Source organism: Aphelocoma coerulescens, chromosome 5, assembly GCF_041296385.1.
Source record: "Aphelocoma coerulescens isolate FSJ_1873_10779 chromosome 5, UR_Acoe_1.0, whole genome shotgun sequence".
NCBI lineage: Eukaryota > Metazoa > Chordata > Aves > Passeriformes > Corvidae > Aphelocoma > Aphelocoma coerulescens.
The window spans coordinates 20,045,564-20,073,532 of NC_091019.1; the positions used below are offsets into that span (position 1 = coordinate 20,045,564).

Consider the following 27,969-nt stretch of genomic DNA (forward strand, 5'->3'; position numbering starts at 1 on the left):
GATGCAGCAGAAGCTTGGGGAGAAATTTCAGTCTGTTAGGGCACTGCAGGTTTTTTGCATCGAGCAAGTCAAGCCCTCTCCAAGCATTAAACCTGTGCCTGCATAAATCACATGTTTCCCATTGAAATCCAGACCCTCCAGACAAAGAGGGTCCATCCGTCTCTGGGGTGTGCTGCTGAAAAGAAGCAACCAAGAAGTATCTACAACATCTGATTGTTTTTGTGTTGCCTCTAACAACCCTTATTTCCAAGCTTGCGATGGCAGCCTGGTCCTCCTTGAGCCGTGGCTTGAGTGGAGTTATTCATGCCATCTTCATCTGCCTTGGCCGGCAGCCCTGCGTGGGGAGCGGACGGGCACAGCCAGAGCCTCACTTGGCACTTGAGGCTGTTGAGGGCTGGTGCAGAGAGGGTGCCAGCACTGCTGACTGGAGCTAGTCCATGAAAAGCCACGTTAACCACTTTGCTGCTGTCAGGGACCTCGTAGAGGTGTCCCCAGCAGCTGTGCTGGCTCAGCAGGGCTGACACCCAGAAGCCAAGCACGCCTGGAGCTGTCCTTAACACCTTACCTGCTGCTCATTTCAGGTTCAGCTCTTCTGGTGGAAAGTCAGAAGGATGCAGCAGGGCAGGAAGGTGACCCAAGGGGATGAGCCTCCAGCCAAAACTGAGGCAGGGCCCTCTGAATTGCTCTGTGGAGTGGTGAAGAGACAAAATGCTTCCCACACATCAAGGGAAGTTGACTGCTGCAAAAAAAACCCGAATGCAAATCTCTGACTGGGCAGAATCTCCCCAGACACATCCTTTTGTAAAGCACTCTCATTGTACCATTAAAAATAGATCGGTGCGTTCTCCGCTTGCTTGTGAATGCTGATGCCTGTTAATTCTGTGTCATCCTCGCAATCCCTTCTGCTTTGAGCTCGGCTGCCTCTTTGTCTGGCACCTGAGCAAGGTTCATTCAGCAGTACCTGCTGCAAAGATAAGAGTGAGCTCTGTTGGAGTCCAGCAGGACAGGTGGGAAGGTGAGGGTGACTAAACTGGTCTTAGTTGGGGGTCAGCCAGTTCAAAAAGGGCAAGGTTTGGTGTGATCACTCCAGCTTTCACTTGCAGGGTCAGAAGCAGGGCTGAGTGAGACCTGCTGGCGTGGAGATGAGTTGGAGGATCCTTAAGCTCTGGGTGGATATCATGATATATCTCTGGGGTTTTTTTGAAACTGGGGTTAAAGTACACATATATGTCATGCTTAACATCTGCCTGGAGTTGGTGAGGGCAATATCGCTGCCTGTTTCCTCAAGCAAATGAGTCCATGTAGTTTGCCACTCACAATAGCAGTGGTAGAATGGATTCAGAGAGAAGACCCATGTTACAAAGTGCTGCAATACCCAGCTCTCAGTCAGGAGGCCAAGCTGCAGGATTTCATACATGAAGAGCTGTGGCATCTGACCAAGCCTTGGCTTGACAGGGTGGTAAGGATGGAGGAAGACATGCAAACCACTTTGCTTGACCCCTGTGTCACCTCAGATTAAGAACAAAACCAGCTGGTAATGAATCATGGCCCCCAAGGGAAAAGGAGAAGAGTGGGGCAGGAGCATCAGCTTGGGCTTTCCCTGTCTTGTGTGTTTTTTCTAGATAAAGGTAATCCTCCGAAACTCGGAGCTGGTGCCTCCTCGTTGAGGCTGTGGTAGGAAGTAGAGCCTGATCTGACACATGCTAATTCATCCCAAACCCGTGAGCAATTTGGCTATTGTGTGCATATAGGAAGTTCAGCAAGTCTTGAACCGGGTCAGAAAAGTCTTGTAAAATGTGTTTGCTGCCCTGGGGAATGTCCCATCCCATGGAATATCAGCACAGCCCCTTGCCATCTGCATTGAATTCTGGAGCTCTTAGGAAGATTCACAGTTTTATGGGAATAGGGTGGCGTAACTGTGGACATTGGCTTCTGCTGGCTGGAAACCTGTGCTGGGATCTGCACCTCAGTTTGCTCTGGTACTCATCAGAAACTGCAGACAACCTGGCTGAAGGCAACAACATCATTATTCTTCATTGAGTCAGTCTTCATTCAGTCAGTCCTATTTGTCATTTGAATATGGGGGCCTAATGACACTGCACTGGGCATTAGCCACTGTCATTAGTCACTGCACTGTGCAGTGACTGCCCCTGTGTGTGCTGGGTGCTCACTTTGGCCTCACCTGCAACTGTCCCCAGCACTCTGCTGAGATGGACAAGTTCCTGTCACTGGGGATTGTGCTTAAGAAGTGAAATGCTATATTTATCTGCAGCTTTGAAGAACCACAGCTTAATCCTGTGCTTTCTTTCGCTTGGTGTGTAGGTGTTGTGGGAAAATAGGACCCAGGTCCTGGAGACCCTTTCTCCAGGAGACTGCAAATGCACCCAGCAGGTATTTATGGTGTTTGTTGTCCTAGGACGAGAGAGCCAGACCAGCCCTGCAGAAGTATCTGACTGCATACCTTTCTGGGCTGCCTGTCTGCTCTTGTTGTAAAAAGGTAAAGAAGCACCTTGTCCCCAGGATAAACTTGCTGGGCTCATGGGGTCATGCAGCAAATGGTGGGGATACCAGGCAGTGGGCAACAAGGGCTCTTGAAGATCAACAGGACTAGGTTTCCCTTCTCCAGCATGACATGTCCTCTGTGATGTGTGCCAAGCTGCTCAAAGCAGAAGGTGCTTTTAGCTCTGGGGTGAGAGTGTGGCCAGCTCTTGGCTTGGCAGGGTGAGAATGGAAATGGGATAGCTTTGGTATTAGAAAACAGCATGCTTGGGAGCAATATCCTCGGCATGGGCAAAGGCAGTGATTAAATGGCTGGCTGGTCATGGATAACCTTTGGTCTTGGCTTTTGTAGGCTTTAAAATGAAAGCTTGTGTTTATACTAAAGGGGAAAACCATATAAATCATGTTAAAAGGACAAGTCTAAGAGGAAGAGATAGTGCTTTTGTCTTCTAGACTCCAGCTAAATTCCTTTCCCTGCTGTCCCCACTGGCTTTTCCTGACTGGATCTCCAGATTGACCACCATGACTGCAGTCAGAAATTTTTTCTGGGAGTGGCCAGTTTATAAATCCTTAACTGCACTTTTTTGGTGGAAACAGGCTAGGAGGCAATTGCATTTGCAGTCATAACCCATCCAAAGCTGCTGGGACAACATCAGGTGTTGGGAGAGGATGAGGGTCCCCTTTGCTTGGCTTAACTGCATCCAAGAGAGCCAGTCTGCCTTGTGGGGCAAGGGTGCATGGGAAAGACTCTCTTGTAGCTGGGTACAACTTGTCCCCTTTCCTTTCGTCCCTGAGCTGTCCCATGCCACCAGCCACGTACCCAAGGCTGAGCACCCCCATGCCAGTGCTGCCACGTGGCTCCACGCCACATCCCTTGTCCGGTGTGAATGCACCATCTGGCACTTTGCTGAAGGACATCCTGGCCCTTCAGCCACGTCCTCTGGTGGAAAACACCTTCTGGATCACAGGATGCAGGTGCAGAGGGCAATGGGAGATGTGAGGAGGCGAGTGGGTGCTGTTTGGTTGCATGCAGCTCCTTGCAGGGCTCTCTGGCATGCTGCTTCCAGCCTACATTAATTGAAAGGAGGCTGCGGCATAGAAAGGAGGAGAAAAAAAAAATTAAAGAAATCATGAGATCAGCAAGCTTGAAACCCTGGCAAAAGTGCAGCGGCTGCCTCCGGGTGATGTGCTGTGGGAAAAAGGGAATGCTGCCCTTTCCCTCCTTCCTGAAGTGCTCCCTCTGTGGAGGGGCATGCGCAGGAGCTCTTGTCCTAGGAGGAATGTGCCTGGGGTGTGCAGGGAGCCAAGATGAGGTTGTAAGATCAGTGTGGATGAGGCTGTGGGGGAGTCCTCTGTCTGCCATGTGGGTGTCAGGGGTTAGAACAGGGCAGTGGATCTCAGCTTGGCTTAACTGACACCAGGAAAGTTGTTGCCATCTCCCCTACATCTTCATACTGCTGGAGCTTGGGAGATGTCATTCCTCCCCATCTTTGAGATTCACTAGGGAAAGGTGGACAAGCAGATTTTATGTCTGAGTTTGTGGATGTGGTTAGTGGTGTTTCCCAGCCTCCTTTTAAGGAGCAAAGGAAAAAAAAGAAACCACTCCATTTTTCCATCACCAAGCAGAGAAATCTTTTGTGCTGCCTCTTAAAGGGACCTCGAGTAACTGCTGAGAAATCATCATCAGTTACATCACCTCCAAAGCGGCTGCTGCAGGCACCTGACAGCTTTGTCCCACTGTTACTCTGGGGAATCATTATGCTCCAAATTCCTTGTCCTTGGAGAAAGCCTGCACGGCTCGCTGGGAGGGAGGAGCCGCTGCGCAGTTTATGATGCTGTGAGTGGCAGAACAGGATCAGGAAGATGGGCTGAGGTTTCCAGCAGATGGGAGCACAGAGCAGGGGACACATCCTGGAGTTTCCTAACCTCATCCCATTGGTGAAGCTGGGTTCGTCAACCCGTGCAGGACCTGAGCATCTTTCTGGGAATGAGCTGAAGGCGCTGCAGCAGCATTGCCTCGGGCAGGAGAGCTGCCGTTGCCTGGCAGCTGCGGGTTTCCAGGGAAACCAGAGGTGCTAACTTGTTAATGAGCCCCGCATCCCTGATTGCTGCTGCAAAATAATAATAATTAGTAATGGTCCTGTGATTTAGGAATCCCTCAAACAGCATGAGCCAGCCGAGGGGAGTTTGCTAAGTGCTGAAGCACTTGAAAGAAATGAGGGGATGAGGAAGGAAAAAGGGTGTGGGCTTGGAAAAACTGCTGCATTTTGCATCTTAGGAAGTGTCTGGAGACCTGGGGTCTGGTGGGCTTCTGCCAGCATCCCAGCAGTCAGCCTGGGGCTGGTGGCAGGGCTGACCTGGATGGATGGAGGAGCCCTGGCCAGGCAACATCTCAGTGTTGGGCTCACAAGGCACAGATATTTCCCCCAGCCCCCAGGGCTGCAAGGGGGAAAGCCAAATCACTTAGGCCAGTGCCACTGAGTCCCTGGTGGAGATGGCAGTTCTTCAGGAATGGCTGGGGACAAATAAACAAATGTTTCTCTGTGGTGCTCTTATCCCTCGGTAAACTCAAGGTGGAGATACCACCAGAAGAGTGTGCTCCTGGGATGAGCATCACAGGGAGCATGCTGTAGCTCCAGTCTCACTGGTGTGACAGAAATGTGTTCCTGCAGCAGGGCTGGTCTGCCTGTGGCAGTGGGGGAGCAGCCCCTCGATGGGGCTGCCTATGGGATGGTAGAGCTCTCCAGGACACAACACTAGCTTGGTGCAAGGACTGGACATGCTGGTTAGTGAGGTTTGGAGTTGCTGTAGAAACCTGCTGTCCTTCCAGCTGATGTCTCCAGTAAAAGAGAAACCAGATCTGTGCCCTTCTCATATCACATCTCTCAGCTGGGGGCCTTGTGCAAGACGAGCAATTGAGGGAGGTGGCTTCCATCTGGGTGATCTGCGTTGGGCCAGCACAGGGATGAGTTCCTGTGGTCTCTCATGCCGCATGGATAGACTCAGGCTGAGGTGCGTTCTGGGTTTTCTTGCTCTCTTGCCTGGCCTGCCCAGAAGAAGGTCACAGCCAGGCTGAGCACTTGCCCTTAGCCTGGCTTGCTGTGTGCATCCCTGCCATGCTTGTGACTCCTGTGGCCAGCTCCCCTCACCTACACACGTTTGTGGAGGTGACACTGGGGACAGAGTCCCACTGAGTGGGCAGTTGCCCAGCCCTGTGCTAATCTCTGCCCATCTCTCCATCCCTTGGCTGCAGTGTGGCCTTTCCTGCTGGCTGTCCCCATTCAGCTAAGCCATGTGCCCATCTCCTCATTACAGGCACTCCAGGGAGAGGTGGGATTAAAGGATTATGATAATGTTCTTCAGGAACACTCAAGAAGATTAAGATGGCTTTAATAAACTGGTAAGAGAGGAACACAGCTATGTTTCTGAAACCCTAATTTAGGTTCCAGGTTAACCTTTTCCCCTGGTCTCTTCTCACCATGGTGAGAAGATCTCTTACTTTAGCAGTGCTCCATGGCTTAAGCCTCTTCCTTCAGTTTTCCTTCTGACCCATCTGAGCAGAAGCAGAAAGACATCCTCCCTCCTTCTCTGGTCTTCCCAGCTATGGGACATTACAGCTTGTTCTTCTCTGAGACCAGCTCACACACAGCCTGCGAGGTACTGTGAAGGTCTCATAGCCTCTGCTGGTACCTGGGGATTAACTCACCACCCCTCAGTCTGGCTTCAAAATGTCCTGTGGTTGCTGTCAGAGAAGTTGCTTGTCTGCCTTTGACCTGGCAGAACATACACAGAGAAGTCCCTGTGTCTTGGTTCTAATGCCAAGGTTGCAGCTCCCAGTGGCCACACTGGGCTGGCCAACTCCACCCCCTGTAAAGGAAAGAGGGGCAGGATGGACTTACCTTGCCCTGCCTTCCCCCACATCTTTTGGGTGGACCTGGGAGTGGGACCTGTTTGATGTGTCACATGTGTCTACAGAGGTTTATCTGGTTGTTCTGCAGGAGCGGGGTTATTAGCTGACCTGAGAAACCTCGTCTGTCTTCTCCAATCTCTTCCACCCAAGCTTCCGGTCATCTGCCAAACTTTATGAAATCCTCTTGTGCCTGGGTTTCTCTTAGAGTGACAAGGTGATCAGGATCTGTTATCTTTTCTAGACCCCTCTGTGTTTGAGACCCCCAAAGTTTACCCCTTGTCTGCTATCTGGAGATTGGATACCATGTTATATCCAGAGGAACTGTGCAGTGCTGGATCACTCTTTCCTCCCACTCCACTCATCCCTCTGCCACAGTATTATCGTAGGGTTTTTTGTCTGTCAGCTCTTTCTACTTCCTTTTTATTTCTTGGATGTAATTGGAAGAGCCAAGAAGCATTCACAGCCTGGTGTCCTGATGGGGAAGGGAGGCAGAAAGTGATTTGGGGAGTGGGGTGTGAAAGGAAGACGAAGGGGGAAAGCTGGCTAATTTGCATCTTTTCTGAGTGCCCTGGCTCTATAGCCAAGGGACAGCAGGGGGGCTTCTGGCAAGGCGGTAGCAACGTAATGAGGTGTGTCATATCCCAGCAGGAGCCAGCCTCGCTCCCCCTCAGACCCCCTAATTAGAACTGTTTCAATTTTTAAGCCCCCCTGAGGAGAGCTGGGGGGAGTGGGGTTCCTGCAGCGGGGGGACCGCCCGACGCCCGCCGAGGGGGCTGCTCTAATTGGAGCTGCTGCGAGGAGCCGCGGAGCGCTCCGTGGGGCCGGGCACCCGATGCCAGAGTGCCACGGGGCTGCCAAAATGCTTGGTGCCAGGAGGGGCCGTTGCTATCGCAGCTTTTGGAGGATTTTTCCCTCCTGTAATTTGTATTAACACATTGGCAGAGGCAGCAGGGGTGTCATACAAGGGCAGAAATGTAGTGCACATCCTAAGGCGGCCTCCTATTGGGAGCTTGGATCCTGGGGCTGAAGCCTGGGACATCTACTCCTGCTTTGGGAGGCAGGTCTGGTAGCCCAGGGAAGTTTGGGCTGTTAGTGCTGGAGTCACAGGCCAGAGCAAATGCTGTAAGCCCGATCCTCACATTCTGTGGCTTTCCATTCTTTCCCTCCAAGTTGACAGTGCCCTCCAGGTTTGGTGACTGGTAACTGAGGTCCCTCTCGTGTCACCCAGTAGCGTTTCTGACTCATCTTTTTTGTATCTTGAGCTACCAGGTGCCTCCAGGTGAGAGCTTATGGGCACTGCTGGCTTACTCGGATCAGGGTGACTCGTAAGCCTCCTCTAGTCCGTGGACCAAATCCTGATCCTGCAGAAGTCAATGAAAATCTTTACGCTGGCCTTTTCAGGCACGTTATTCATAGTCCTCCTAATTCAGATGCATTAAAGCTTCCATGAAGCAGCTTGTGGGTTCTCTCTAAAACACCGTCTGGCAGGAACAAGAGGAGCCTGGTAGTAGCCCGGGCTTATTTTCTGAATGACTTCAGTGGCATTAAAACCTAATGCCATTAAAACATGCTTGCAGTGACGTGTTCCATTAAAACTTAAGAGGACACCCTGAGCTGAATGCTCCCTGGCTTGCCTAGTGCTCTTTCAGCATGGGCTGGACATGGAGGAATCTTACTCTTCACCTCAAAGAGCACCAGGCTCGACCCCCTCAGCTCCTAAGATGGAAACACAGGGTATTTGTATACCAGGTACTCCTGTATATGAACCCCCTTTCTAAGTCTGTGCAAGTTAGATGCTGAAAAGCAGAAGGCTCTCCAGGGCCATTTCAGTCCAGGTACAGCTTCCCAGCACCTCTGCCTTGATGCTTGGCCCGTTTCTTGAAGATAGGAGTAAAGGTCAGCTTGACTTCTTGTCTTCCAAGAGAGGGCATCTTCTCTCGACTTGCCAGGAGGCAAGCTGGCAAAGATACCCATGAGCAGGCTCTGATAAATAGGCAGGTGAAATCCAGTGTGAAGTGATGAACATGAGTGAGCAAACCTGATTTGGTGGTGTGTCTGATGGACCCTGAACTAGCTTTTACCATGCAGCAGCAGAACTTTAGAGCTGAGCTAAGCTGCTTCTGTGAAACCATTAGCTCTGGGCTTGGCAGAGGTCAGAAAAAGCAAATTGAGTGTGAGGAGCTGTTGAAAGGAGGTGATATCTTGCCCCATGCAGGTCCCTGGTGTGCCTGCCTCTCATACATGGCACATTGGGTCTGGCCAGCATAGCAAAAGGTGTCTTTGTAACTGGCGGCTATGTAGATGCTTTGACCTGAAAAGCTCTTTAAATATAAGTCTAAGTGTGGTAAGAACTGTGGAGAAGATTAGGGAACAGGCATATGTGGTCTTTTCTGGTGCACATAGTACGGGTCACCCAGAGGAGCCATCAGTAGCAGATTTGGAGCAAACCAGGGGAAGGACTTCTTCAGTGTAACTGGCAAGCCATTCTACTCCCTGCCACTGGCCACTGTGCCTGTCAAATTAAAAGCTGACATGGCTTCAAAAAAGCAATTAGACAAATTCATGGAAGAAAGTTCCGCTAAGGGCTGTTAAATACAAGGAGAAAACCTCTGGCTTGGCCAGCTCTGGAGCCGCACATGCTGGCAGGCTGGGAGAGCGCACCTCGAAAGTGTGGCTTGTTGCTCTCTTAGGTTCTTCTGAAGACATCCAGGTGTCATCCTGTCCAGCTGATGGGTTGTTGTCTCCTTTCTTCTCTTTCCAGGTTCAGCACAATGAGTTGGCATTCTGGGTGTTAGCAGCCTGAGGAGAATAGGACGGGTGCTGCCCTGCTCACCCCTCACCCCTCGCTCATTCCCCTTGGGGAGACGGGTGCTGGCGTCCCTGCCCTGCCCTTCCACCCCTTGCTCCCCGCTCGCCATAGAGGGGACTGGCCCGTTATGGCTGGGGACAGGCTCCCACGCAAGGTGATGGACCCCAAGAAGCTGGCCAGCCTCCTGAGGAACGGAGCGGAGGGCACCCTGGTCATCGACAGCCGCTCCTTTGTGGAGTACAACTCCTGGCACGTCCTCAGCTCCGTCAACATCTGCTGCTCCAAGCTCGTCAAGAGAAGACTCCAGCAGGACAAGGTCTCCATCACGGAGCTCATCCAGCCTGCCTCCAAGATGAAGGTGAGGGATCTGACCCTTACCTTTCCTGGTGGGTGCTCACACCCTCTTCTCTTGTGGGATGCAGACTGGCCTAAGGGATAGGAATACATGGATTCTTCCCCTCCATCCCTTAACCCCAGTACCTGCCAGCATCTCTTTGACACCCTTTGGAGAGCTGGAGTGTGAGCTCGTTTGGCCACAGGGCTGTCCTCAGGGACCTGTTCTTTGCCCCCACCCCACTGATGTGGCTCCCTGCTGCAGCAGCCCTCCCCAAGCAAGTCTAACAGGTATATCAGCCTTAGGACTTGTCTTACACCAGCAAACAACCCACCAAAGCCTTCCTGGAGCTGTAAGCTTAATCCCCTGCTAAAAACTCTTCCCCTCCCCTCTGTCATCTCTAACTCCATTCAGGGACATGTAATCCTCCTCCCCTGTGACGCCAGAAGCTCTTATCCGGTGTCATGGCATATTATCTCTCCCAGGCTCCTCTCTCTATCGCTCCTGGTTAAATAATAGAGGTGGCTCTGAGCCACGGAGCTGGGCTGGAGCCCCGACCGGAGCAGTGCCGGCTGTCCCTGCGGAGCCGTGGGCTGGGTCCTGCCGTCCACGGAGGTGCTGCCGGACGGCTGCGCCGGGGGATCCCGCAGTGGCCGCGGGACGAGCCCGTGGATGGTTCACCATCCGAAGGGTGGTTTGCCATCACAGCCCGCCCTCCTGCCGGTTCGCTCCCACCGTTCCCCCACTCCCGCCTTGTAATTTTATGGCAAAGCGAGGGTAATTCAGGCGATTAATCAAATGCTGGGCCCAGCTGGAGCCATCTGCGTCGTGTCCCCCCCCCCGCCCGCCACCCCGAGAAGCCACCGCTGTCCGCATTGGCTGCCGGTGACATCACCCCGCGGGATCAAGGGGACTGGCAGTGCGGGGGGGCCGGCCTCGCGCCAATCTGCTTCGGTGATGCTCTGGGCTGGGCGATTTGGAGGGGATTGCAGAGACTGATTCCTGAACGGCTTTAGCTGCTCTTAAATCCCCTGGAGAATAAAGCAGAATAATCAGTTTTTCGCAAGCTCCGAGGAGAGCGGAGCGGCCGCCCTCCTCCCGGCGAGGGTCACCTCTGCAGTGGCCGCTGTCACGTGGAGCGGCAGCAGCAGCAGAACAGGCGATGCGCAAGGGGGAGGAAGAAGAGGAGGATGATAGGGAAGGGGGAAGCATGGAAGAGTTAACATCAGCTGATGCCATCCGCCTGCGAGCCTGCAGCTCGCCAGCTGCAGCGAGCAGTGGGCTCCCAAAGGGGCCGGCTGGTCCTTCCTGACATTCCCTGCTCTGTCCCCGTAGAAGGAGCATAGAAGGATCATTTTCTCCCGGCTCCTGGATCATTGCATAATGGTCCACGTACTGGCTGGGGATGTGATTATAACCAGGGATGCTAGGAGAAGAGAATAGAGGCGTTGCCATCGTCTTTAATGCCTTTTTGCTTTTCTTTTTGATACGGCTGAAATCCCTCCTGGCACATCCATGGGCAGGAGGCTGCGTGTCCCCGCTGCCGCTGCTCTGCACAGCCCCTGCCATGCCCATCGCTTGCTGGCTCCCCCAACACATGCAGCCCAGGAATTAATTAAGCTTTAGGACACCCTTGAGATGTTAAGCCACTTGTCCTAGGAAGCTGGGCTGGGGGGATCATTGCCGTATTCTCATCTGGCATAAAACAGGGGTGGTGGCTGTGGCTCAGGGTGTCCAGGCCTTTCTGTGCATGCACTTGTGTGTTTGTATTTTTGGGTGATGAACTCTCTTCTCACCCCTTCTCCCTCTCCCTGCCTCCTGTTTCAGTCACTCGTGTCATGACTGTATTTTGGGACCCCCAGAAATGAATATGATGTGCTGCCTCGGCGTGCACAGATCCTCAGAAGGGGATGCTGAAAGCTGCTTTAGACCTCTGATACCCTGTGTAATTTCCCTGCCTCCTCTGGTCAACACCCCCCAGCCCTGCTCTGCCCCTGGCTCCCCTCACTGGGGCTGGGGGGCGGGGGGCACGGCTGGCGTGGGGAGCAGATGGCAGGAAGGGTGACATCAGTAGCGCGATTGTCCGGCCCCATTATTCCTCCTGACGGGCCTCCCGCCCTCCTCCTGTTTCCTGCTCCCGGCCAGCCGGGGCTGCCGAGACAAAGGCGGCTGGCAGCGACGCGGGGCTGTCCGGGCAGCCAAAGGGCAGCCCCGAGCCCTCGCCTCGTCCCACTCCTCCTCGCCTCCAGCAAAGAGAGCTGAACCTGCTCATCCCACCCCGGCGATTCTAAGGGTGGTGTTCGCCTTTTGGGGAAGGAAACGGGCTGATAACAGGGCAAAGCATTTGGGCAAACCCCACCTGGCCGCCAACTCCGCTCCTCCTGCTTGCGTGCTGGGAGGGGGGGGGTGGGTGAATTTGTATAATTTTGTTTTCCCAGTGCTTACTCTCCTCTTTTCCACGTTTCTGATAAGGAAGGGTACCATTAATAATGCTTCTGTGGGCTGCAGTTTGGAGTGATGCTGTGGGATTAACAGCAGCTCCTGTTTTTTTTTGGTGCAAGGAGAGGAAAGGACCATTTGGGAGGAAAGAAGAAATGGAGACATGTAAAATCCCTTTCTTTTTTCCAAAGAATTATGCCTATGATCCTACAATTGTGGCAGCTATAGCTGGCATAGACACTGCTCCCCAAGCCCTGGTGTGGACCGTCTTCCCATGGTGCCTGATCTGGGAAAAGCTGCAGCAACAATTCCACTTGCAGTCATTTCCCTCCACACAAAAATGGTACCAACATAACTGCTCTGGTTGGTTTTGAACCCTTCTCCCAGTGCTGACAATAATAAATTCTCACAATAAAAAATTCCAATAACAACTGGAATAATTCATCTCCTCAGTGCAGTTTGGAGAGCAGAGGTTGGGGGAAATTCCTGCTTGGGTTTTTCACTAGCATTTCTTTAGGGAAGTGTTGAAAATTTTACTTCTTCGAGATCCCCCTGGAAAGTCCACCTCTCAACCACTTCTCGCTTCCTGAAATGGAGCAATCTCCAGAGCAACTGTAGCCATGCTTTGAGGCAAGACAAGGGTCTCTTCAGGCACTGGGAATATTTATTTATTTGCATTAGGAGCTTGGCTCTGCAAGCAGCTGTTTTGCTTGAGGGAAAGCCGGGGCTTATTTTTGAGCCGTGTGCCTGGCTGCTCTTTATGTTGATGGAAGCCCTGTTATTTCAGTGGGGTGATTCACTGTGTTTTGAAACAATACGTGACTGAGATGTCAGTAGTAATTGGGATAATAATAATAGCTCTCTCTTATCTTAGCCTGGATCACCTGTAGAGCATCATTATCCCTGCTTGGCAGCTGGAGAGAGACGGAGCTGGGACCTAGGCTGTGTTGAACCACGCAGTGTTGGGGGCTAGTGTCCATATGGGAGTTACCTCCAGCCAGAGCTGGGGACAGTGATGGGGAGCACAAGGCTTGGCACAAAGGTGATGAATGAATGGTCTCAGCTGGGGTTTGGTTGGAGCTGTTGGCCAGGTGGTCCTTGCTCCAGGCTGGTCATACCCCTCCAGCCAAGATTTTAGCAGGGAGGAGGTTTCTTCTTGGGGAGTTGCTCTGGGGCACCTCCAGTGCTGGAGTGGGCCAGCAGCTTTTCGAAAGCATGCGTGCGTTTGCAAGCCCCACTCAGCATCTCCTTGAAGGCAAAAGACTTGCTGCATCTTGGCCCTGCTGTCTTATGCTAGATGGATGTGGGGACCCTGTCTGGAGGGTGATGCCTAGGGTTACTTCAGCAGTCTTGGGATAACAGCAACCCCTGTGGAAGTGTTGCTTCTCAGAAGGATACCTCTGTTGTCAGCTCTGTCCCTGTCCTATGCCAGAAGCAGGACTCTACTATGGAGCATCTCTTCAGCTTTACCCTCCTCCTCTGCCCCAGTTAGCTTTTAGCCTTCCTGTGTTTAAGGCCAGAGATGGGGCATTTCAGGAGGGCATGAGATTAATGGGAGACCCATGTGCTTGATTAAACATCTCTGTCTTATTTCCCTTTGTGGTGAGGAGCTGGGATGCCAGTGCAGGCTCCCTGTGTGCTCCATGAGGGCTCTTCAGGACCCTCCTGCAGGTATCCTCACCCCAGCAAGCTGGGTATTTATTTTTTGCAGCCAGGCCATGCAAGGCCAGCACTTGTTTGCATTTACATTGAGTGAAACCTTATAACTTTAATAAGATGTAAACCGTGTTGCACATCTCTGCCGTCGCGCAGCAACCCCGCAGTAATGGCCCAAACAAAGCCTTCCCGTGCGGAGGGAACACTAAATCCTATTGTGGGATAACTCTGCTCAGCCAGAGCTGCTATCTCTCCTGCAACCTCCTCAGCCTGGACTGTGCAGATGGGATGAGCCCCTGCCCCACTGCAGAGTGGTCCCTGCCTCACTGTGCTTTTGGGGGCGATGTTTTTGCTGGCATGGGGCTTCAGGGTGAGAACTGTATCTTTGGGATGTGCTAGGGAGCCTTGAAGGGCTAGGCAGCTGCTGAGGACTGGTAGGCTCCTGGTTCCGAACTGGCTTGTCAGCCACTGTGTTTCCCTCCAGCTGTGCTTGGATGACCTCCCACAGAAGTCCTACTTCAGGATTGGCTGAGGAAAAGATGCTGGGGTAGATCCTCATCTGGCTTATCCCAGGTGGCTTCAGTCATTTTTCAGTGTCTTATTTTAGAATTCCCATGTCCTTTTCTCTTCCCTCTTGTCCTGCCCTTTCATCCCTCCTGTCATCCTGCTGAGCTGTAGGGGTGCCAGGTGGGTCCTTTGAGCCCCCCTTTCCTTGTGCAGAGCTGCGCGTGGTGCCCCGACGGGGATTTCTGTTGGTGCGGGGCTGTCCTTCCGCTGCGGCGCAGAGATGTGATGAGCTCAGCTGAATCAGTGCTCCCTGCAGTTTTATTTGGATGGTGCTCACGTTGCTGAGCAGGGAAGCACCTGCAGCAGGGTGTGAAAGCAGCATTAATAGCGACAGCAACCCTGAGAGAATCTGCTCTGGTGGTGAGATAGGGCTTGGCAGTGAGACAGCAAAACGAGGCGGGTGTCCATGAGTGGTACCTTGTTCAAGTGGTCTCCAAAAGACATTTTGGAGAGGGCTTGGTACGGGGTGGCCAATGTGCAGCTCCAGCACTAGCTGGACTAGAGAGCAGCTTGCACACATTACCTCCTTCCCTGCTTGCTGCTGCTTCCCCCTCCTCCCATGATGTGATGGATGTGCCTTACCCCGCCGGCTGGGAGGGCAGGCACTCTCAGGGCAGGCGTATGCCACACACCCAGCTCTTCAGCAGGTGAGCTGAGCTGTGCCTCTGTGAGCATTTTTATCTTCTTTTAAAAGGTGCATGGACTTTCAGGTAGGTGTGGGAATGTCTGGCTGTGCTTTGAGTGCCCTCATTGCAATCCAGTCATCATCTGGACTCTGGGGCTGGACTCCTGCCTGCAGACATTTGCCTGCCTGCAGATTACCCCACCATCTCACCTGCCCCAGAGGCTCTGCAGTGGTGGGCAGCTGGGTGCTGTTTGGGGTATGTAAAATCATGTGAGAGCAGCCCAGGAGCTCCTTTCCCTCTCCCCAGTTTATCCCTGCAGTGTGCAGGCCCCAGCACACATTACAAAAGGAAGAAAGCGCATCACCCTGAACATCCACCAAGCAAAAGAAGAGACTTCCCTTCTCCTTCAGCCCTTAGGGGTGATCTGCAGGTTTAGGGTGAGGCATAGTGCCTATAGAGGTGTTACTGTGCTAGGTATGGTGTCTCCAGGCTGAGTCCTGAAGAGCTCCAGCCACAGCACAAGGGCTGTGCTGGGAGCACCCCTGCCTGCAGAACCACTCCCAAATCCCTGTGTCCCTGTCTCTGTGACACCAGCCAGGCTGAGGAGGAGTATCTGAATGCAGAAGTTGTCTGGGGAGGAGGTGGTGAAAGAAGTCATGGCAATTTCTGGGATGCAGTTAAGTAACAGCAAGCTGAGGGTGGGCAATAGGGAGGAGTGACCCTACTTTGGGTAGGATGCTCAAAAGCACTCATAATGGGGCTGCTCCAGTGGGCACCTCTACTGACACATTTGCTTGTAGCCATGGAGCAGAGTCCCAGCCTGGCTGGACTCTCCATTTGGTGGTCAAAACCAGCTTGTGGAAATGGTGTGGAGCTGGAATTTCCTGCTTGTGTGACCACTAAATTCAGCTTTGCTTCCCATGGTGGTGTGGACAGCAGCATCCTCAGTGCTCAGCCCATTTCTCTGATGCCCGTTTTTTGCCACTCCCCTGCAGGTGGAGGCGGAGGACCACCAGGACGTGGTGGTCTACGACCAGAGCACGCGGGATGTGACCGGCTTGGCTGCTGACAGCTTCCTCTCCATCCTCCTGGGCAAGTTGGACAGCTGTTTCCACAGCGTCTCCATCCTCACAGGTAGGAGCCCTGGGTTACCACTTCATCTGATGCTCATGCCCTTAGCCTGGACGGAGCTGTGGCCATCCCTGTCCATGTGCACCTTGCTTCCTGGCTGCCAGTGGTTGTGGTGGAGGAGGGCAGCCCTGCATGCAGGCTGAGGAGACTCAGCCCACGCTGGCATCACTGGGTCATCCCCGTGCCTTCGTTCCTTGCGCTGTCCATCTCCCTGCCGCTGCACCCACCAGCCAGGGTGAATGTGGGGGGTACAGGGGGGTTGTGGTGGCATGGATCTAGCCATCCAAAAGCTGCCCTTTGTTCTCCCATCCCTGCCTTGCTTCATCCCTGGTGAATGTGCCAAGGACCAGACCTGGTTCAGGCACTCTGCTCCCTCTTGCTGCTGTTAAAGGGAGGGCAGGAGAAGAAATCCACGGATGTACTGGAAAGAAGAAGGATGGCAGAGGCAGAGGGTCATCACTGAGTGAGTCAGGGTCTGCTGGAGATGATGCTCTCTGGGCACAAATGTGCAGGCAGAAGGAGGCACGTGCTGCCCTAATTACAGCCCTTCTGCGGTAAGCCAGGCAGCTGATGAATGGAAAGCTCCGACCCAGCAGAGAGGAGAAGAGAGGCAGCGAACTGCCTAAGGGAGAGCTGAAGCTGCCTTTGCTTTCCCTTGGCTGGGACAGCTGGGCATCTGCCCTGATGGCTGTCTGCCTCTGAGCTTTCTGCCCATGGAGGAGGCACTGCCCCATGCAGCCCCTCAGCCCCGCTGAGCTCAGCCACACTCCTGAACAGTGCTGAATGCACAGAGGTGGGAATCACCTCTGACCCTCAAGTCTGTCCTCATCCTGTGGCAGCTGGATACTGCTTTGGGGCTGAGGCGAAGGGTACCAACCTCTGTGCCCTGGGGCACCAGAGGGGTGGAGGGAACTGCCACACCCGCAGAGTGATGCTCTCTGGGAAGGGGTAATTGTGAGGGGGAAGGTAGCATGGGCAAGTGGCATTCAGGGAGCCCTGCCCTGCCCCTGCAAGGCAGGGGTAAGTGCTGTTGAATTAGAGCAGCTGCATTGTGATGGGGAGAGCAGAGAAACAGTGGGCTTAAAGCCCCCCCACTCCAAGCAACAAAATCAAGCAGGGACTACATGAAATCACATTAAAACTAATTATTGTGGCCGGGGTTGCTGAGGGCAGTGCTGGAGGATGCCTCCCTGAGCTTGCTGTGGCAGCCCCTGGCCTGCCTCAGTAGCTGTGCTTGCAGTTCCAAGGTCGCCGTGGCATAAACAAGGGCACAGCTTGACGTATGGTGCAGGAGAAGGAAAAGGTGGATTCGGTTGCATCTGGGAAGGAACCTGCTTAGTCATGGGGATGGGTCAGGAAATAGCCTTGGCGGTGTGACCCTGGCACCCCCTAACCCACTGCCACTTTCCCAGGGCTGGGTGAGGAGCAGGGCTGTGTGCTGGCTGCAAACCACCCCCCCTGCCCCGAGTCCTCCTGGAGCCAGGACAGGGCTGGGTGAGGTGGCCCTAAAAACCCCAGAGCCTTTTCCTGCCTTAAGGCAAGCAGAGGCCTGGGGGAGCCTCATGCCAGTGCCCCCCAGCTGCATGGACACCCCCTCAGCCATCAGCACTACCACCAGCAAACCCCCTGCCACCAAACCTGCTGTCCCCTACTTGAGCACACACCTCCTCCATTTCCATCCCCCTGGGCTGCAGGAGCCCAGGCAGGAGTGCTAGGCACCAAGCAAAGCTCAAGCCTCCCACATTAAAAGCGCAGCAGGACCTCAGCCTGATGTGGAACGCGGGCCACCAGCAGGTGGAAAAAACGAGCCGAAATGTAGAACACTGGGTCATGGCGGCGGTGTTTCACATGGAAATCATGACTGGAATGGCTGTGCAGAGCATCCAGGGGAGGCTGGGCACGCTCGCTGACAGGCACAGCTTCCTCCTGCCTGCGCTGCGGGCAGCAACGGGCTGGTGTAAAGACAGCTCTGGAGTGCTTGGGGGGTCTGGGGCAGGATGTGTGAGTGGGCCTGATTCTGAGCCCTTGCCCTTTTGGGTTTAACCCCTCGGTCTGTCCACTCCAGCGTCAAGCACCCTGTCCTGCCCCAACCCAGCTGGTGCCTCAGAAGAGATGCTTGGGTCCTCCTTGGAGGTGCCTTGTGACCCCAGTGGGTTGGCAAGGGCTGCTGAAATCTCAGCTTGTCCCTCAGTGGATGCCATTACCCCAGGGAACCTGTTCTGAGGGTCCCCAGTTCAGTGTGGCAGCCCTACACAGCCCCTGTGTGCTGCCCAGCTCTCTCAGCCCCAAGCAGATGCCAAGGTTCATGCCTCCGTGTCCCCATCTCGTGCAAACACCAGGCTTGGCTGTTCTTGCTCACCTCCACACCAGCAACCTTCTGACCCTCGAAGCAGCTGATGGAGGCTGATGGTTGAGGACAGGGGAGCTGGGGGTGGCAGGACTGGTGCCAGGGACTCCTCAAGGGTTAACATCCTAGAAGCAGCAATTCCAGTGGCTGGCAAGGAAGAATCTGAGTCAATTATTCCCAGTCTTGGAAATCATCGGCTTCTCTTCTTCTTTCTTTTTTTTTTTTTTTTTATTGTGTAAGTATAAATAGTGCTGCTTGCTGCCCTCCATCCGTGGGAGCAGAAAGACTGTTGATTTATATGGTTTTCCTGACATCACATGAAGTGGTGGAAAACTGAATGGAGCCAACATTTTTCCTGCATTACGTAATGCCCCCTCCCTCCCAGCCCAGCTCTGCTATTCCTGCAGGAGCCTGACTGTTCTTTAACCTTTGTTTACTTCAGCATAAACCCTTGCTTTTTTGCCTTTTTTTTTTTCTTTGCTCTGTTTTGCCTTTTTTTTTTTTTTTTAACTTTGCTATATTTCCCCCCCCATTCTTCCCCTTTGCAATCACCCACTTGGTTTTTATTGAGGCATTATCTGCTTATGAAGCAGCAGCAGCAGTCTGGCTCCATTGCTCCCTGACGACTCCGGTGTGCCAGCTCTGGTATTAGAGCCTGTTCAGAGCCATGTGTGGTGCAGAGCTGGTGGGTGCTGAGCTTCACCAGCTCCTCTCCATTTGTCCAGCTGCAGCAGACAGTGTGGAGATTTTCTTTTACTCCTGTTCAGTGGCTAAGAGTGACAGCTGAGGGCTTGGGATTCTTGGTCCAGATGATGCTGTCACCCATCCTGTCCCTGCTTCTGGTCCTTAGGCTGAGCACCAGGCTTCTCTCTCCCATGCTTGAATCCATGTGCCAGCTGGAGATAAAACCAGGATGGCAGTGTGGCCAGCAGTGGTGGCCCCACAGCCTGGGCTGGGGGGCTTGGGACCCCCCTTGCACAACAGAGACTCTTTTTGCTGTGGTTCCATGTGCTGCGGGAGCTTTACCGCTGCAATATCATGCTCCGACCTGAAACAGGCCCCTCAATTGCTTTCTGAACTCGAGTCATGAGCTTTTCATCTGGCTCGGGAGCGCATGTGAGATCATCTTCAGCGCCCCCCTCCCCCCGCTTTTGTACCAATTCTTCAAGGAATGTTTAAATTTTCCAGTCCTGTTCTTTCTAAATTTGGAGCGTCTGTTTACTCCCAGGATTCGGAAAGAATGTAACAATATCATCAGCGACAAATCCCTCCCAGCCCTTCATTCGCCATCCTCCTCACTGAGCAGGCTGGCCGTGACCCAGGTCCTCTCCAGCCCAGCGGTGCCATGGCCATCCTGCATGGCTGCAGAGAGTTGTAATTGTATGGCTACAGTGATCTGGGTGAGGGCTGAGATTTGGGGGATTTTGGGGGACTCTACCAAAGACAGGTGACTTTGCTGCAGGCAAAAAGAAACAGCGAAAAAGGAAAGGGGATTTCCATTGCAGGAGCTGACTTGGGCTGCCCAGGCATGAGTGGGTTCAGCACTGAAGGCACTGGCTGGAATTATTTTAGACACAAGGACTCAGAGACAGATGATTTTAATTAAAAAAAAAAAAAGAAAAAGAAGAAAATAAAAAGCACTTTTTTTTTTTCTGTATAGGGACAGTCCTAAAAGAGGTTAAACATCAGGGCAATGGAACATGACTTTGCTCATCCTTGGCTGAAAATTCCGTAATGCTTTCTTGTGTCTTGTTGGTGAGAAGCCACACACCAGTTGCACATCTCCCTTGCTGCATGCTCCTCTTGAAACATATTGGGCTGGGGCTGTTCTGGAGAAAAAGAGAAGATGAATGAAAAAGCCAAGCTAGGCAGGTGTGAAAGCAGGGCAGAGGCAGGGCAGAGCAGAGGGGGCTTGCCTGGAGTCTGAGTCTCAGAGGCTGAAGTGACAGCATGTGCGTCCAAGGCTTATCATGGCATACACTGAAGATAAAAACGTAGCAGGATCCAGAACCACAATTGAGGTGTCTTTACGAACCAAATGTAAGAAAAAAAAATAAAACCTCAGAAAGAAAATACCCCAAATACCCACACTTTGGTCACAGAATCACAGAATATTCTGAGTTGGAAGGGACCCAGAAGGATCATCAAGTCCAACTCTTAAGCAAATGACGCATACAGGGATCAAACCTCCAAACCCACAGTGTTGGGTGTCATTAGCACAGTGCTCTAACCAGATGAGCAAATCTCAGGGCTCATCAGTCACAAGCTGTCTGATGGGAGTGGGGAGGCAGGACTTGACTGCAACTGGCGATTTGATGGTCACGTTCCTCATCACCTGCTCTGCACAGCATCACAATTTCACCTGTTGAGTTTGGGGTGTGAGTGTGTCTGCTGGGGACATAGCATGTGCAGAATGCACTAGCTGGGGGGTTTTGTCCCCTGACTCCAGCAGAGCCTCTGCTCAGTACATGGGCCTGAAAGTACCCTTGTAGGTCAAGCATTAAGGCTATTTCAGGTACCCTCAGGCTGTAATGTCTAAAAACACTTGGGGACTTACTGGCATGAATCCATCAGATGTACCTACAAAGATTTTCCTTTAAGTCTGGTTACTGTCTCTGAACCTCCTGCAAGCACCTCTGTCCACCTGTGGCCATCTCCATGCCATAGCATGCTGTGATGAACCAAAAGGAGCAGATGCTTGGCTGGCAGTAGTGTGGGTATGAATAAGGAGGGTATGGGAGTGGGATGAGACAGGAAAAAGAGCTCCCGCAGGACTCTCAATTTCTTGCTTCTCCAAGATTTGGTAGTTTTGAAGAACCAATGAATGGGGATTCAGGTTGTTCTTCATCTAAAATTGCCCAAGTGATGATCAGGAATGGAAGAAGGGTAAGAAGGACTGTGCAGGAGGTTACATCGAGCTTCAGGCTTAGGTCATGAGGTGCAGGGGGATTACCTGTGGTGATGGACTGGAGGTAGGACACTGATACCGGCCTAGAGGGAAAGGCATTTTTAAAAAAATCAAATGGGAACACCAAGGTTGGTGATTTTTACAATCCTGGAGGTTTAGGTAACTCCGAACCTCCCTCCCTCTCATGCAAAACATCCCTGGAGGAGTTACTTCCTTTCCTACAGCAAAGCCATCTGGGACCACTTTAGCCCGGGCAGGACTGTGTTTTCTTGCCCTCTAGCCCCACTTCAGTGGGTTCTGGCATCCAGCTTCAGACACCCAGCCTGGTGGGTGCGCTGGGGAGTGCTCCCAGTCTCCTCAGTCCAAGGCATGGGGGTGGAGTAAGGTGCCCCCTTCTCACCCTGAACCACAACCAGGAGATGCCTGGGAGGCTTTCAGCCCCGGCGGGACCAGTGGCTGCATCCCTGGGAGGGGTTAAGCCAGGTCATGTATGTGCAAGGCTGATTGTATTCCAGACCTATGCTCTAAACCTCCCTGTTTAGCAACGCTGTCGTCAGACAACTTGTTTTCCCGATTCTATAATTACCCTGAGGAGCTTCCCCTCCCCCTCTGGCCGTGTTTTTAACCATTGGACCCAGAAAAGGCAAGCAAAAGGGTCAAAGGCAGAGTGGGACAGAGGAGAAGGGGCTTAGGGAAGAGCAGTCCTCTGGTTGCCATGACTTAGAAAACTGCTGTGTAATTTCATTTCTCATTTCTGGAAGGGCAGCAGGAGGAAGGCAACTTCCCCAGTAAGAGATCCTGATGGGCAGGAGCCACTGCCCAGTTACAGTTTCCTTCCTTTTGAGAAATCTGCCTTCCCTCATCTGCCTCCCCTTTCCCTGGGCCTGTGCTGCATGTCGTCACTGGCAATTATTACCAGGTCCCAGTGCTGGGTGGAGAGAGGAACCTCTGGCCCTGCCCAGCTGGGCTTGTGCCAGGCTATAGGCACTGTCCTGACAGGGTATGTAGGTGCTGAACAGGGACTCATCCTGCTCCCTGCTCTTGCACGAGGATTGCATGAGTCTCTCCAACCCATTACAGCAGATGTTTTTCCAGTGAGTGCTGTGGCAATGAGAGCAAAGTGAGGCTGGGCATCGCTCCCTGGGTGATGCACCCCTGTCTGCTAAATAGGGGCTGGAGGCAGGATGGGTGACAGCCTGGCCAGGAGGAGCACCTGGGGGAAAGGGCCGAGGGGCAGTAGCTGATACATGGAATATATTTCTGCACTATGGACGTTGCCTTTTATCTCTCTACTTGCCAGCTGCCCCCTGCCCCAGGTGCCAACTCCTGTACTGGTTCTGGCAAAAGGGTGAAGAAAATGGAGAGAGAGCAGAGATGAGGATGCTGCCTGGGGAATGGTGGCTGCAGGTGGCATCTCCTTGTGGCTGGACTTCACATTGGTGGAGGAGGGGGGTTGCTGGTTATCTCTGCTCGCTTGTCTTTTGCTGAGGATCAGAGGGGTGTGGGACGCTGGTAAGCCTCCTGCATTGAGGTCTACTTGGTGTCATGCCCAGCTTCCCACCTGGTGCTCCGAGTAGCCCTGAACTGAAATCTCAGTCCAAACACATCCTGAAGGACCCTGACATTACCAGAATAACTTGTGCCCAGGGCTCTTGGAAGCCTGAGGAGGTGGACAACCAGAGATCAGTGAGGAAAGGCGAGTTTTGTTTGTGCATCTCTGGGTCAGGGGCAGGTTGAGTATTGCATCCCCTAATTCACCACATGCTTCCTTGGCCACTGCCCCTGCATAACCTAGTGACTCCGGTAGAGCGATTAGGTCCACCCCAGTAGACCCCTAGGCACAGCCACCAGAGCTGGTCACAGCTGGATCACCGACCAGCATGGATAGAGCACTGCTGGCACAGTGGCAATGGCACATGGAGGGATCTCTACCCTGGCAGGCATTGGCACTGGCCACCAGCATCATGCGCCCTCCCTTTTAGTGACGGTGGTGGCAAATGTGGGGGACCACAGATCCCCCTGGGGACCTGCTGTGGTAGTCACTTCCTGAGCATGGCTTGTGGGGGAAGGCTGCTTCTCTCTCTTCCAGCCTAGTTGGAGCATGCTTTGAATTTTATCCAACCTCTGACCCACATCTGATAATAATCAAACCATATTTGTTACAACAACAAGGCTCGTTAGGAGGCTGGCTCCACTCGGGGTGGGGGGGAGGAGACAGCACTTAGTTAATGCCAATGACCTCATCTCATGTGATGTCATTCAAAGGAAAAACACTGAAGTCACTCACATATGGCTCAGCCTGGGGTTTTTCAGCCCATAAAGCTTCAGATTTTCAAAGGCACAATACATGCCCCCCCTTCTCTCCCCCGCTTACTATAATCCTGAATGATTTTCTGGAGGCCTGGGCTCAGACCAATAAACTCGTAAGGAGCTGTGTGGAGATGTATTAAGGAGTCCTGCGGGTGGGAAGCGGGGAACAAGTAATTTTCTCCCCCAGAACAAATGCAAAGAAGAAAATACATCACTCCCCACCTGCTTCAGAAGCCACTAGAGATGGATAGACCCCCAGTGAGACATTCCTACATGTCCCCTCTTGCTGGAGTTTTGCACGTGAGAAGGCTTTGGCAGTACCTCTCCTCCAGACTATGGTCCTGCTTTGCTGGGACAAGGCAGATAACTCCATCTGACATGGCCATGCACAGGTGTGAGCAGCCCAGTGCCAGCAGCCCCTTTCCCTGCCAGCTGTTGGGACCCATTCATCTCCAGCTGTTTGGGACCACTCTAGGATGAGCATCCTCCTGGGTGATGCTTTCAGTGGAGACATTAAGGGACAAGATGAACTGGTCATTAGGGACCTGTCCCGTTCCCAGCTCTGCCCTGCAGCAAAGAGCCCCGGAGAAGTTATTTAATCTTTTGTGGCTCAGTTTCCCTCTTGGGAAGCTGAGATCATGGCATTGCCCTTCCTGGTGCTGGGGTTCAGAGTTAAACAGTGCCCAGGGGATGCACGTTGGTCCTGCCAGGAGCAGCTGTTGGGGAGGGGGTGCAGCCGTGAGGTGCCTTCACCGTACGAGGAGCAGCAGGGAGCCGGGATGGAGGGTGGTGCTGCATCCCCCCTTCGTTGTGGGGGTTTGATCGCACACCGCCCTGGCAGGTGCTAAAATGAGGTGTGGGCATGAGCTTCCTCCCACCACGTTCCCGTCCCCATATTAGCTGCGCGGGGCCAAAGCCGGCGTGGTGCAGCGATCCATCTCCCGCCGCGGCCGCCCGCTGCGGGGGGCTTTGAGCAGGAGAGAAAATCGCGGTTGCGCCTTTAAGCAGGGAGCGGAGCATATGTCAGCCCGGCGTTGTGCTGCGTGTCTGTGTGCTGAGTAAGGAATGCGGCCGCATGCCTGACCCGTTAGCTATGAGCGCGGTACGGGCGCGCAGCGAGCGCGGCGGCGGATGGGGCGGCTGCTCCCGGGCTGAGCTCACTCGGGCTGCAGCGGGCGGCGAAGAGGGGGGCGGCCGGGGAAAGGGGGCTACGCCGAGCCCCCCTACCCCGCTCGGGTTTTTTTTAATGCTTTTTATTTTTTCAGCCTGAAGGCTGGAGCCGGGGGGAGGCTGGCGTTGCTCTGCCGCAGGGGCGCTTTTTGGGTTTTTTTAGTATTTTGTTTGCCCGCCAGCTGTTGTTTGGCGACGGTGAGAGGTGCCCCCGCGAGCCGCAGCCCAGCTGCCTGGATGCCCGTGGATGTAATGATTGCTCCCTCCGAGGACCAGTTCTGGACAGACATGCGCGAGGGGCAGATGAAGCTGAAAATAAGGGTGCGGAGGATGAAGGAGAGCAGGGACAAGAGAGGTTTGTCAGCCGGCCCGGCGCCTTTCCTTCCGATGGGGACGGAGCGGGAAGAGGGGGCTGCGCCGCCGGAGCCCTGCTTTGCCCGGGCGCCGGAGATCGCCTTTGCCGAGTGGCCGGCGGGGAGCGGAGCGCGGTGCTGGCGATACAAAGAGCGCAGGCGGCTGGCGAGCGGGGAGATGGAAGCGAGCGGGGAGCGTGCGGAGGGGAGCGGAGCGGAGCGATGGCCGGTCCCCAGCCAGGGGCGATGTGCGCAGCGCTGGCGGAGGCGGCCGGGCTGGGACAGGAGCTGCACGGAGAGGGCAGCTCCTTCCAGGCAGGTGAGCGGCTGCCTGCAGCGGGCAGAGGCATCTGCAGCGGCCCCGGCGCCAGGCAGCCTTCCCACCCGGTGCGGGGTAAGGTGAGACTGTCTGGCCGCGGGGACTGCTCCGGGCTCCCCTGAACCCTTCGCTGTCCAGGCAGGCTTGGCGAGGGCGCGGACGGAGCGGAGGAGGGAAGGAGGAAAGCTGCGGGAGCCGCGGCAGGACCTGCCGCCAGCATCTCTGCGCCCTCGGGCTGCGGGGGCGGGGGGGCACCGGGCAGAGGAGGCAAGGACGGGCGAGGACGGCGGGGAGAACAAGGAGCCATGGGCTCAGAGCGCTGCGCTGCTGCCTGACGGAGCCATTTCGCTTCACCAGCGCTGCCCTGCCTGCCCATCTTGCGTGGTTTCTTTCAGAAAGGGCTTTTGCAGTGTTTCCACCCCACGGTGTCAGGGCAAAGGGCACGCAGAGGAAGGGGATATTAACTGGAGCAGTTTAAGAATATGCCGAGCCTGGGATGACCTAGATTACCGAAGGGTTGAATCAAGCAACTTCCCCTCCATCATCACTTAAAATGGGAGGCTGCTAAAAGTGCTTGACAGGTTTTTGTGGCATGAAGCACATAACCCAGTGATGGTGTCATTAGTAATAAGTCACTCCTGGAAATGACACATTTTTCTTTACTTAGAACAAGTAAGGCTGGTCCAAAGCAGGCACAGTCACCAGAGGAAAATCAAGCCCAACAGCTCAAGGAGTGTGTCCATGGTTGTGTGGGCGGAGGGCTTCCTTTCTGCTGCTTTTCCTCTTTTTAAAGGATGTTTTCCGTTTCCTTGGGAGCATGGGAGCAGGGTCTGAGACCAGCCTGCAAGGCATGGGGGGCTGGTGCAGGTTGGGAGGCAGCAGGGCACTGTAGCAGCAGATGGACAGAGGCTGTTTGGGGTGACCGTTGGGGAAACAGGGAATGCACGTGAATCCATAATAGGGCTGATTCATCGGCTTTCTCATCCCCATTGCCTGGAAAAAAAAAAACTGAGCCAGCAGTGGGGTGATGAAATTTTGTGCCAAATGAGGGGATGGTGAAACCTGGGCAGGGGAGTGGGGGAGTGGAAAAAGAGGCCGGTTGAAAACTGGGCATCTCTCTCCAATACACTGAGATGGGGGGACATAAAAAAGCATCATCCAGGAGAGGGCAAGCTGGGCAGGCTGCAGAGCACCAGGGTTTCACCAGGCTTGTGGGAAGGATGCACAAGCAAATGGGCTGTGTCCACATCAGGCATTGCTGGGAGGGATGGGCAAAATCAAAGGGGACTACAGTACCCGGGGAAACAGTGAGAATGGAGGCAGGGGGGAAATTCAGACACGTCTCAGGCAGCGGGAAATGCTGACAAAGCCCCGGAGCTCCCTGGAGCACAGTGAGTAAGGGTGGCAGTAAGTAGTGTTTCATCATGCTGCCCGGCTTAGCTGCCGGCACCAACAGGCTCCCACCCAGCACGAGTCAGGGAGATGGCGTTTTGCAAAGAGGGATTTTCCCAGCAGCTCTGGGGGTTGATGTGCAGCTTGCCAGGCCCCTCCATTTTCTGTCCTTCAGTTCAACCTGTGGCAGAGATGCTCAGCCGAGCACTCAGACTCATTGTCATAAGAAGGCTGAGCATGATGCGGGCGAGGACTGGGGTTTTGCAATCTCCCCAGCTCTTGTCATCTCCTGCTGTACCTCAGTTCAGCAAGGTGCTTTAACACTTGGGGATGGATGTGTGAGAGTGCTGGGAGCAGCATGTCCCCCAAGGGGCTGGGCTGATGAAGAGGGGGTATCCAGGCACCATCCTGGCCACCAAGACAACGCAGCAGTGAGGGAGCTGTGCCGGCGTGGCGGCTGCTCCAGCAGCAAGCCGAGGCGCGTGCTCGCTTGCATGCCCCGCTGCTCCTTGCCACGTGCCGCCCTGGCAGCAGCTCTCAGCCACCGCAGGCATTTTAATGAGAGCTGGGCAGAGCCTGGCCTCTCTCAGCCCCCTCAGCTGCCAGGAGCTTTAGCAGGGCAGAGGGTCTCCAGCACGAGCACAGGCACAAAACCCACTGGTGGGGCTGCGGGCTGCCGCAAAACCTCTGGCAGCTGCATGGGGAGCCAGTCTCTGAACAGCTCTGACTGCTGCTCTCTAACTCTCATTATTGCAGCGATGAGGGTGGGCTGTAAAACACATCTTTAATACCCCTGTAGGTCTCCTGCTAGCTTCCAGTGTGAGAGCTGGGGGTAAGGAGTGGGGTGTGGCAGCTGCTGGCCCAGAGAGGATTTCCATCTCTGGGTGTGCTTGTTCCCCTCCTCTTTGCTGCCACAAACTGATGGCACAGTAGAGTGACATGTCACCTTTTCCCTGTTTCTTGATGGGAACCTTTGAGCCTGCGATGCACAGGGGAGGCTGCTGAACAGGACATGCTGCTCGGTGTGTCTCTAGGGGAACTTTTATGAGACTCACAGGGCTGGGGATGTTCAAGAGCCATGTGGCTCTCTTGAGGAGCAGTTTTGGGTTAACCAGGTGCCCTGGGCAGCCCTTTCACAGCTTCTTGCAGTCAGCAGGGCACAGCATCAAGGCCAGAGCTGTTGGGTTATTCCATAGGAC

General features: G+C 54.0%; 1 protein-coding gene across 10 annotated transcripts in view; it reads left to right on the forward strand.

Annotated features, from left to right (window-relative positions):
• DUSP8 (dual specificity phosphatase 8) overlaps positions 1–27,969 on the forward strand; it is a 40,805-nt gene that overhangs the window by 5,129 nt on the left and 7,707 nt on the right. For 6 of the 10 annotated variants that reach the window (XM_069016968.1, XM_069016971.1, XM_069016966.1 and 3 more), the window contains 2 exons: positions 9,171–9,576; positions 15,836–15,974. In XM_069016968.1, coding sequence (XP_068873069.1) covers positions 9,346–9,576; positions 15,836–15,974 — 370 coding nt within the window. In that variant the 5' untranslated portion in view covers positions 9,171–9,345. The other 4 variants (XM_069016970.1, XM_069016972.1, XM_069016973.1 and 1 more) reach the window with 4 other exon arrangements.